At 49.9% G+C, this 13,162-nt stretch overlaps 1 protein-coding gene across 3 annotated transcripts in view; it reads left to right on the top strand.

Moving 5' to 3' along the window:
• Positions 1 to 6,390, top strand: part of TTF2 (transcription termination factor 2) — a 114,458-nt gene extending 108,068 nt beyond the window's left edge. For all 3 annotated transcript variants that reach the window (XM_076059020.1, XM_076059019.1, XM_076059018.1), the window contains one exon: positions 4,963 to 6,390. In XM_076059020.1, the coding sequence (XP_075915135.1) occupies positions 4,963 to 5,215 (253 nt within the window). In that variant the 3' untranslated portion in view covers positions 5,216 to 6,390. The remainder of the gene's footprint in view (positions 1 to 4,962) is intronic.
• Positions 6,391 to 13,162: the final 6,772 nt, after the last annotated feature.

Raw genomic sequence — 13,162 nt, 5'->3', positions numbered from 1 at the left:
GCTACACTACACGCTACACTACACACTACACTATACACTACACTATACACTACACCATGCACTACACTATGCACTACACTATACACTACACTATACACTACACTATGCATTACACTATACACTACACTATACACTACACTACACACTACACACTACACTACACGCTACACTATACACTACACTACACTATACACTACACTATGCATTACACTATACACTACACTATGCACTACACTATGCACTACACTATGCACTACACTATGCACTACACCATGCACTACACTATACACTACACTATACACTACACCATGCACTACACTATGCACTACACTATACACTACACTATACACTACACCATGCACTACACCATGCACTACACTATGCACTACACTATACACTACACTATGCATTACACTATACACTACACTATACACTACACTATACACTACACGCTACACTATACACTACACTATACACTACACTATGCATTACACTATACACTACACTATACACTACACTATGCACTACACTATGCATTACACTATACATTACACTATACATTACACTATACACTACACTATGCACTACACTATACACTACACTATACACTACACTATGCACTATACTATACACTACACTATACACTACACTACTATACACTATACACTACACTATACACTAGACTACACACTACACTATACACTACAGTATACACTACACTATACACTATACACTACACTATACACTACACCCTGCATTACACTATACACTACACTACACTATACACTACACTATACACTACACTATACACTACACTATGCATTATACTATACACTACACTATACACTACACTATGCATTACACTGTACACTACACTATACACTACACTATACACTACACTATGCATTACACTATACACTACACTATACACTACACTATACACTACAATATACACTACACTATGCACTACACTATACACTACACTATGCATTACACTGTACACTACACTATACACTACACTACACTGCATTACACTATACACTACACTATACACTACACTATACACTACACTATACACTACACTATGCATTACACTATACACTACACTATACACTACACTATGCATTACACTGTACACTACACTATACACTACACTAAACACTACACTATGCATTACACTATACACTACACTATACACTACACTATACACTACACTATACACTACACTATACACTACACTATGCATTACACTATACACTACACTATACACTACACTATACACTACACTATACACTACACTATGCACTACACTATGCACTACACTATGCACTACACTATACACTACACTATACACTACACTATACACTACACTACACTATACACTACACTACACTATACACTACACTATAATTCTAGATTTAAAGCTTTCGTGACTGCAAGGATCCATACTCTTTGGTTCTATTCGGTAAAGTCACGTAGGTGAAAATAAAATAAAAAATCACGACGTTTCGGCCACAACACAAGCGGCCTTCATCAGGTGAAGGGGGCGAGACTGTCTGGTAGGACAGCGCTGGAGTGGAAGAAGCCACGTTCAGATCACGACATTTACACTATACACTACACTATGCACTACACTATACACTACACTATGCACTACACTATGCACTACGCTATGCACTACGCTATACACTACGCTATACACTACAATACACTCTACACTACACTATACACTACACACGCTGTACACTATACACTACATTAAACACTACACTCTATACTACACTATACACTACACACGCTGTACACTATACACTACACACGCTGTACACTATACACTACACTATACACTACACTATACACTACACACACTATACACTATACACACTATACACTACACTATACACTATACTACACACTACACTATACACTACACTATACACTACACTATACACACTACACTATACACTACAATGCACTCTACACTACACTACTACACTATACACTACACTATGCACTACACTATGCACTACACTACACACTACACTATACACTACACTATGCACTACACTATACACTACACACACTACACTCTACACTATACACACTACACTACACTATACACTACACTACGCTATACACTACACACACTACACTATACACTACACACACTACACTATGCACACTATACTACACACACTACACTATACACTACACACACTACACTATACACTACGCTATACACTACACACACTACACTATACACTACACACACTACACTATACACTATACACTACACACACTACACTATACACTACACACACTACACTCTACACTATACACACTACACTACACTATACACTACACACACTACACTATACACTACACTCACTACACACACTACGCTATACACTACACACTACGCTATACACTACACACACTACACTATACACACTACACTACACTATACACTACACACACTACACTATACACTACAAACTACACTATACACTACACACACTACACTATACACTACACTATACACTACACTATACACTACACTATACACTACACTATGCTGTACACTACACTATACACTACACTATACACTACATACACTATACACTACACTATACACTACACTATACACTATACTATACACTACACTATACACTACACTATACACTACATTATACACTACACTATACACTACACTATACACTACACTATACACACTACACTATACACTACAATGCACTCTACACTACACTACTACACTATACACTACACTATGCACTACACTATGCACTACACTACACACTACACTATACACTACACTATGCACTACACTATACACTACACACACTACACTCTACACTATACACACTACACTACACTATACACTACACTACGCTATACACTACACACACTACACTATACACTACACACACTACACTATGCACACTATACTACACACACTACACTATACACTACACACACTACACTATACACTACGCTATACACTACACACACTACACTATACACTACACACACTACACTATACACTATACACTACACACACTACACTATACACTACACACACTACACTCTACACTATACACACTACACTACACTATACACTACACACACTACACTATACACTACACTCACTACACACACTACGCTATACACTACACACTACGCTATACACTACACACACTACACTATACACACTACACTACACTATACACTACACACACTACACTATACACTACAAACTACACTATACACTACACACACTACACTATACACTACACTATACACTACACTATACACTACACTATACACTACACTATGCTGTACACTACACTATACACTACACTATACACTACATACACTATACACTACACTATACACTACACTATACACTATACTATACACTACACTATACACTACACTATACACTACATTATACACTACACTATACACTACACTATACACTACAATACACTACACACACTACACTATATACTACACTATACACTACACTACACTATATACTACACACACTACACTATATACTACACACACTACACTATACACTACACTATACACTACACTATATACTACACTATACACTACACTACACTATATACTACACTATACACTACACTACACACTACACTATACACTACACTATACACTACACACACTACACTATATACTACACTATACACTACACTATACACTACACACACTACACTATATACTACACTATACACTACACTATATACTACACTATACACTACACTACACTATATACTACACTATACACTACACTATATACTACACTATACACTACACTATATACTACACTATACACTACACTATATACTACACTATACACTACACTATATACTACACTATACACTACACTACACACTACACTATACACTACACTATACACTACACTATATACTACACTATACACTACACTACACACTACACTATGCACTACACTATGCACTACACTATACACTACACACACTACACTATATACTACACTATACACTACACTACACTATATACTACACTATACACTACACTATACACTACACACACTACACTATATACTACACTATACACTACACTACACTATATACTACACTATACACTACACTATACACTACACACACTACTACACACACTACACTATATACTACACTATACACTACACTACACTATATACTACACACACTACACTATATACTACACTATACACTACACTATATACTACACTATACACTACACTACACTATACACTACACTATACACTACACTATACACTACACTATACACTACACTATACACTACACTATACACTACACTATACACTACACTTTACACTACACTATACACTACACTATACACTACACTATACACTACACTATACACTACACTACACTATACACTACACTATACACTACATTATACACTACACTATACACTACACTATACACTACACTATACACTACACTATACACTACACTATACACTACACTATACACTACACTATACACTACACTATACACTACACTACACTATACACTACACTATACACTACATTATACACTACACTATACACTACACTATACACTACACTATACACTACACTATACACTACATTATACACTACACTATACACTACACTATACACTACACTATACACTACACTATACACTACTATACATTGGCTGTTCACTCTCCCCCCCCACTCCCCCTCCCCCTACTCCCCTCTCCCCCCACTCCCCCCCCCACTCCCCCCCCCACTCCCCCCTTCCCCCCCTCCCCCCACCCCTCCCCCCACTCCCCCTCCCCCCACTCCCCACTCACCCCTCCCCCACTCCCTCCCCCCACCCCCCCACTCCCCACTCCCCCCACTACCTCCCCCCACCCCCCGTGTAGCTTCCTCTGTGTGGGCTCTGTGGAGGAGCGAATTCTCCGACTGCAGCAGCAGAAACGTTCCCTCGCTGCCTGCATCATCACCGCCTCCTCCACCTCCTCCACATCGTCCACCTCGTCCACCTCCTCGTCCACCTCGTCCACCTCCTCCACCTCGTCCACCTCGTCCACCTCCTCGTCCAGCTCCTCCAGCTCCTCGTCCACCGCCCAACCCAACCTGGCAGTGGACGATCTCAGGGAGCTCCTGGGGGTGTAGAGAGGAGATGGTGGTGGTGATGGTGATGGTAGTGATGGTGGTGATGGTGGTGGTGATCGTGGTGGTGGTGGTGGTGATCGTGGTGGTGATGGTGGTGGTGGTGGTGGTGATGGTGGTGATGGTGGTGATGGGAGAGAGGTGGTGATGGTGGTGATGGTGGTGGTGGTGGTGGTGATGGTGGTGGTGGTGGTGATGGTGGTGGTGGGGGTGGTGGTGGTGGTGGTGGTGATGGTGGTGGTGGTGGTGATGGTGGTGGAGATGGTGGTGGAGATGGTGGTGATGGTGATGGGAGAGAGGTGGTGATGGTGGTGGTGATGGTGGTGGTGATGGTGGTGATGGGAGAGAGGTGGTGATGGTGGTGGTGATGGTGGTGGTGATGGTGGTGGTGATGGTGGTGGTGGTGGTGGTGATGGTGGTGGTGGTGATGGTGGTGGTGGTGATGGTGGTGGTGGTGGTGGTGGTGGTGGTGGTGATGGTGGTGGTGGTGGTGGCGATGGTGATGGTGGTGATGGTGATGGTGGTGATGGTGATAGGAGAGAGGTGGTGGTGATGATGATGATGATAGTGGTGGTGGTGGTGGTGATGGTAGTGGTGATGGTTATGATGGTGGTGGTGATGATGGCGGTGATGGGAGAGAGGTGGTGATGATGATGGTGGTGGTGGGAGAGAGATGGCGGTGGTGGTGGTGGTGATGATGATGGTGATGATGGTTGTGATGTTGTTGGTGGGAGAGAGATGGTGATGATGGTGGTGGTGATGTTGGTGGTAGTTGTGATGTTGGTGGTGGTGGTGGTGATGATGATGATGGTGGGAGAGAGTTGATGGTGATGATGGCGATGGTGGGAGAGAGATGATGGTTGTGATGTTGTTGGTGGGAGAGAGATGGTGATGATGGTGGTGGTGATGTTGGTAGTGGTGATGATGATGGTGGTGGGAGAGAGATGATGGTTGTGATGTTGTTGGTGGGAGAGAGGTGGTGATGATGGTGGTGGTGGTGATGTTGGTGGTGGTGGTTGTGATGTTGTTGGTTGTGGTGCTCATGACAATGGTGTTCTGGTTGGTAGTGTGACAGTAGTTGTGATGGCGATGGTGGTAATGGTGTTGTTGTTGGTGGAGTTGATGGTGCTGATGGTGGTGGTAACGACTAATTAAACCTCTATCCGTGCAACGTGAAATCCCATCGTCGATGAGTGAGTCTGTGGGTCTCTGTGTGAGTGAGCCTGTGGGCCTCTGTGTGAGTGAGTCTGTGGGTCTCTGTGTGAGTGAGTCTGTGGGTCTCTGTGTGAGTGAGCCTGTGGGCCTCTGTGTGAGTGAGTCTGTGGGTCTCTGTGTGAGTGAGTCTGTGGGTCTCTGTGTGAGTGAGTCTGTGGGTCTCTGTGTGAGTGAATCTGTGGGTCTCTGTGTGAGTGAGCCTGTGGGTCTCTGTGTGAGTGAGTCTGTGGGTCTCTGTGTGAGTGATTCTGTGGGTCTCTGTGTGAGTCTGTGGGTCTCTGTGTGAGTGAATCTGTGGGTCTCTGTGTGAGTGAGTCTGTGAGTCTCTGTGTGAGTGTGTCTGTGGGTGTCTGTGTGAGTGAGTCTGTGGGTCTCTGTGTGAGTGAGTGTGTGGGTCTCTGTGTGAGTGAGTCTGTGGGTCTCTGTGAGTGAGTGTGTAATGTCTCTGTGTGAGTGAGTCTGTGGGTCTCTGTGTGAGTGAGTCTGTGGGTCTCTGTGTGAGTGAGTCTGTGGGTCTCTGTGTGAGTGAGTCTGTGGGTCTCTGTGTGAGTGAGTCTCTGGGTCTCTGTGTGAGTCTGTGGGTCTCTGTGTGAGTCTGTGGGTCTCTGTGTGAGTCTGTGGGTCTCTGTGTGAGTGAGTCTGTGGGTCTCTGTGTGAGTGAGTCTGTGGGTCTCTGTGTGAGTGAGTCTGTGTGTCTCTGTGTGAGTCTGTGGCTCTCTGTGTGAGTGAATCTGTGGCTCTCTGTGTGAGTGAGTCTGTGGCTCTCTGTGTGAGTCTGTGGGTCTCTGTGTGAGTGAATCTGTGGGTCTCTGTGTGAGTGAGTCTGTGGGTCTCTGTGTGAGTGAGTCTGTGGGTCTCTGTGTGAGTGAGTCTGTGGGTCTCTGTGTGAGTCTGTGGGTCTCTGTGTGAGTCTGTGGCTCTCTGTGTGAGTGAGTCTGTGGGCCTCTGTGTGAGTGAGTCTGTGGCTCTCTGTGTGAGTCTGTGGGTCTCTGTGTGAGTGAATCTGTGTGTCTCTGTGTGAGTGAGCCTGTGGGTCTCTGTGTGAGTGAGTCTGTGGGTCTCTGTGTGAGTGAGTGTGTGGGTCTCTGTGTGAGTGAGTCTGTGAGTCTCTGTGTGAGTGAGTCTGTGGCTCTCTGTGCGTGAGTCTGTGGCTCTCTGTGTGAATGAGTCTGTGGCTCTCTGTGTGAGTCTGTGGGTCTCTGTGTGAGTGAGTCTGTGGGTCTCTGTGTGAGTGAGTCTGTGGGTCTCTGTGTGAGTGAGTCTGTGGGTCTCTGTGTGAGTGAGTCTGTGGGTCTCTATGTAAGCGAGTCTGTGGCTCTCTGTGTGAGCGAGTCTGTGGGTGTCTGTGTGAGTGAGTCTGTGGGTCTCTGTGTGAGTGAGTCTGTGGGTCTCTGTGTGAGTGAGTCTGTGGGTCTCTGTGTGAGTGAGTCTGTGGGTCTCTGTGTGTGTGAGTCTGTGGGTCTCTGTGTGAGTGAGTCTGTGGGTCTCTGTGTGAGTGAGTCTGTGGGTCTCTGTGTGAGTGAGTCTGTGGGTCTCTGTGTGAGTGAGTCTGTGGGTCTCTGTATGAGTGAGTCTGTGGCTCTCTGTGTGAGTGAGTCTGTGGGTGTCTGTGTGAGTGAGTCTGTGTCTCTATGTGAGTCTGTGGGTCTCTGTGTGAATGAGTCTCTCGGTCTCTGTGTGAGTGAGTCTGGGTCTCTGTGTGAGTCTGTAGGTCTCTGTGTGAGTGAGTCTATGGGTCTCTGTGTGAGTGAGTCTGTGGGTCTCTGTGTGAGTGAGTCTGTGGGTCTCTGTGTGAGTGTGTGGGTCTCTGTGTGAGTGAGTCTGTGGGTCTCTGTGTGAGTGAGTCTGTGCGTCTCTGTGTGAGTGAGTCTGTGGGTCTCTGTGTGAGTGAGTCTGTGGGTCTCTGTGTGAGTGAGTCTGTGGGTCTCTGTGTGAGTGAGTCTGTGGGTCTCTGTGTGAGTGAGTCTGTGGGTCTCTGTGAGTGAGTCTGTGGGTCTCTGTGTGGGTGAGTCTGTGGCTCTCTGTGTGAGTGAGTCTGTGGGTCTCTGTGTGAGTGAGTCTGTGGGTCTCTGTGTGAGTGAGTCTGTGTCTCTGTGTGAGTCTGTGGCTCTTTGTGTGAGTCTGTGGGTCTCTGTGTGAGTCTGTGGGTCTCTGTGTGAGTCTGTGGCTCTCTGTGTGAGTGAGCCTGTGGGTCTCTGTGTGAGTGAGTCTGTGGCTCTCTGTGTGAGTCTGTGGCTCTCTGTGTGAGTCAGTCTCCCGCCCGCTCTCCCTCTCTCTCTGTGAGTCTGCGGGTTCGACACCTGAGTCTCTTCTTTGGGGAGTTTATTTTTCTTCCGTAACGGTGGCTGGCCTCGGGTGTCAGCTTCAAGAGGGTCGCGTCAGCCACACTCTTACCGCATGGTTTCATATCCGCGGGGTCTGGGTGCGTCCAACACTGTCAATTCGGCGGTGTGATTTCCCTACCCCCTTAGCAGAAATCGACAGCGCACGGACAAAGGTCGCCCGTGTAGCCTCTTAACAGTGCTGCAGGGGGGCAAGTGGAGTTAGTAGCGAGTAGCAGCACCTACACACACACACAAAGCTCCCCCGTGTAGCCTCTAGTAGGATGTAGGGGCAAGTGCTGTCAGTAGTTTTTTTACGAGCAGCGGCGTCGCCCGTGAACGGCGGATGGCATTCATACAGTCACCCAGCCACTCACTCACTCACTCACCCAGCCACTCACTCACTCACCCAGCCACTCACTCACTCACCCAGCCACTCACTCACCCAGTCACTCACTCACCCAGCCACTCACTCACCCAGCCACTCACTCACTCACCCAGCCACTCACTCAGCCAGCCACTCACCCAGTCACTCACCCACCCAGCCACTCACTCACTCACCCAGCCACTCACTCACTCACCCAGCCACTCACTCACTCACTCACCCAGCCACTCACTCACTCACTCACCCAGCCACTCACTCACTCACCCAGCCACTCACCCAGTCACTCACCCACCCAGCCACTCACTCAATCACCCAGCCACTCACTCACCCAGCCTCTCACCCATCCACTCACTCACCCAGCCACTCACTCACCCAGCCTCTCACCCATCCACTCACTCACCCAGCCACTCACTCACCCAGCCTCTCACTCACCAAGCCACTCACTCACCCAGTCACTCACTCACCCAGTCACTCACTCACCCAGTCACTCACTCACCCAGCCACTCATTCACTCACTCACCCAGTCACTCACCCAGCCACTCACTCACTCACCCAGTCACTCACCCAGCCTCTCAGTCACCCAGCCTCTCACTCACCCAGCCACTCACTCACTCACCCAGCCACTCACTCACCTAGCCACTCACTCACCCAGCCACTCACTCACCCAGTCACTCACCCAGTCACTCACTCACCCAGCCACTCACTCACTCACTCACCCAGCCTCTCACTCACCCAGCCTCTCACTCACCCATCCACTCACTCACTCACCCAGCCACTTACTCACCCAGCCACTCACTCACCCAGCCACTCACTCACCCAGTCACTCACCCAGCCACTCATTCACTCACCCAGCCACTCACTCACCCAGCCACTCACTCATTCACTCACCCAGCCTCTCACTCACTCACCCAGCCACTCACTCACCCAGCCACTCACACACCCAGCCACTCACTCACCCATCCACTCACCCAGCCACTCACTCACCCAGCCACTCACCCAGCCACTCACTCACCCAGCCACTCACCCAGCCACTCACTCACCCAGCCACTCACTCACCCAGCCACTCACCCAGCCACTCACACACCCAGCCACTCACCCATCCACTCACCCAGCCACTCACTCACCCAGCCACTCACCCAGCCACTCACCCAGCCACTCTCTCACCCAGCCACTCACTCACCCAGCCACTCACCCACCCAGCCACTCACCCAGCCACTCACTCACCCACCCAGCCACTCACTCACCCAGCCACTCACTCACCCAGCCAGTCACCCATCCACTCACTCACCCATCCACTCACTCACCCAGCCACTCACTCACCCATCCACTCAACCAGCCACTCACTCACTCAGCCACTCACTCACCCATCCACTCACTCACCCAGCCACTCACCCATCCACTCACCCATCTACTCACTCACTCACCCAGCCACTCACTCACCCAACCACTCACTCACACAATCACTCACCCAGCCACTCACTCATCCAACCACTCACTCACCCAGCCACTCACTCACCCAGCCACTCACTCACCCAGCCACTCACCAATCCACTCACTCACCCATCCACTCACCCAGCCACTCACTCACCCAGCCACTCACCCAGCCACTCTCACCCACCCACTCACTCACCTAGCCACTCACCCAGCCACTCACTCACCCAGTCACTCACCCAGCCAATCACTGACTCACCCAGCCACTCACTCACTCATCCACTCACCCATCCACTCACCCACCCACTCACTCACCCAGCCACTCACTCACCCATCCACTCACCTAGCCACTCACCCATCCACTCACCCAGCCACTCACTCACCCATCCACTCAACCAGCCACTCACCCAGCCACTCACTCACCCAGCCACTCACCCAACCACTCACTCACCCAGCCACTCACTCACCCAGCCACTCACTCACCCAGCCACTCACCCAACCACTCACTCACCCAGCCACTCACTTACCCAGCCACTCACTCACCCAGCCACTCACTCACGCAGCCACTCACTCACCAAGCCACTCACTCACCCAGCCACTCACCCAGCCACTCACCCAGCCACTCGCTCACCCAGCCACTCACTCACCCAGCCACTCACCCAGCCACTCACTCATCCAGCCACTCACTCACCCAGCCACTCACTCACCCAGCCACTCACTCACCCAGCCATTCACTCACCCATCCACTCACTCACCCAGTCACTCTCTCACCCATCCACTCACCCAGCCACTCACTCACACAGCCACTCACTCACCCAGCCACTCACTCACTCAGCCACTCACCCAGCCACTCACTCACCCAGCCACTCACTCATTCACCCAGCCACTCACTCACCCAGTCACTCACCCAGCCAATCACTGACTCACCCAGCCACTCACTCACTCATCCACTCACCCATCCACTCACCCACCCACTCACTCACCCAGCCACTCACTCACCCATCCACTCACCTAGCCACTCACCCATCCACTCACCCAGCCACTCACTCACCCATCCACTCAACCAGCCACTCACCCAGCCACTCACTCACCCAGCCACTCACCCAACCACTCACTCACCCAGCCACTCACTCACCCAGCCACTCACTCACCCAGCCACTCACCCAACCACTCACTCACCCAGCCACTCACTTACCCAGCCACTCACTCACCCAGCCACTCACTCACGCAGCCACTCACTCACCAAGCCACTCACTCACCCAGCCACTCACCCAGCCACTCACCCAGCCACTCGCTCACCCAGCCACTCACTCACCCAGCCACTCACCCAGCCACTCACTCATCCAGCCACTCACTCACCCAGCCACTCACTCACCCAGCCACTCACTCACCCAGCCATTCACTCACCCATCCACTCACTCACCCAGTCACTCTCTCACCCATCCACTCACCCAGCCACTCACTCACACAGCCACTCACTCACCCAGCCACTCACTCACTCAGCCACTCACCCAGCCACTCACTCACCCAGCCACTCACTCATTCACCCAGCCACTCACTCACCCAGTCACTCACTCACCCAGCCTCTCACTCATTCACTCACCCAGCCACTCACACACTCAGGCACTCACCCAGCCACTCACTCACCCAGCCACTCACTCACCCATCCACTCACTCACCCATCTACTCACCCAGCCACTCACTCACCCAGCCACTCACCTAGCCACTCACCCATCCACTCACCCAGCCACTCATTCACCCATCCACTTAACCAGCCACTCACTCACCCAGCCACTCACTCACCCATCCACTCAGCCAGCCACTCACCCAGCCACTGACTCACCCAGTCACTCACTCACCCAGCCACTCATGCACTCACCCAGCCACTCACACACCCAGCCACTCACTCATCCATCCACTCACCCAGCCACTCACTCACTCACCCAGCCACTCACTCACCCAGCCACTCTGTCACCCAGCCACTCACTCACCCAGCCACTCACCCGGCCACTCACTCACCCAGCCACTCACTCATTCACCCTGCCACTCACTCACCCAGCCACTCACTCACCCAGCCAGTCACCCATCCACTCACTCACCCATCCACTCACTCACCCAGCCACTCACTCACTCAGCCACTCACTCACCCACCACTCACTCACCCAGCCACTCACTCACTCAGCCACTCACTCACCCAGCCACTCACTCACCCATCCACTCACCCAGCCACTCACTCACCCAGCCACTCACTCACCCAGCCACTCACTCACCCATCCACTCACCCAGCCACTCACTCACCCATCCACTCACTCACCCATCCACTCACTCACCCAGCCACTCACTCATCCATCCACTCAACCAGCCACTCATTCACTCAGCCACTCACTCACCCATCCACTCACTCACCCAGCCACTCACCCATCCACTCACCCATCTACTCACTCACTCACCCAGCCACTCACTCACCCAGCCACTCACTCACACAATCACTCACCCAGCCACTCACTCATCCAACCACTCACTCACCCAGCCACTCACTCACCCAGCCACTCACTCACCCAGTCACTCACTCACCCAGCCACTCACTCACTCAGCCAC

This window comes from Petromyzon marinus (genome assembly GCF_048934315.1).
Source record: "Petromyzon marinus isolate PM22_M1 ecotype Great Lakes invasive population chromosome 84 unlocalized genomic scaffold, UKy_Petmar_22M1.pri1.0 chr84_unloc.1, whole genome shotgun sequence".
NCBI lineage: Eukaryota > Metazoa > Chordata > Hyperoartia > Petromyzontiformes > Petromyzontidae > Petromyzon > Petromyzon marinus.
Note: the sequence above shows the minus strand (reverse complement) of the source record. Positions and strands in the feature narration are given on the sequence as shown.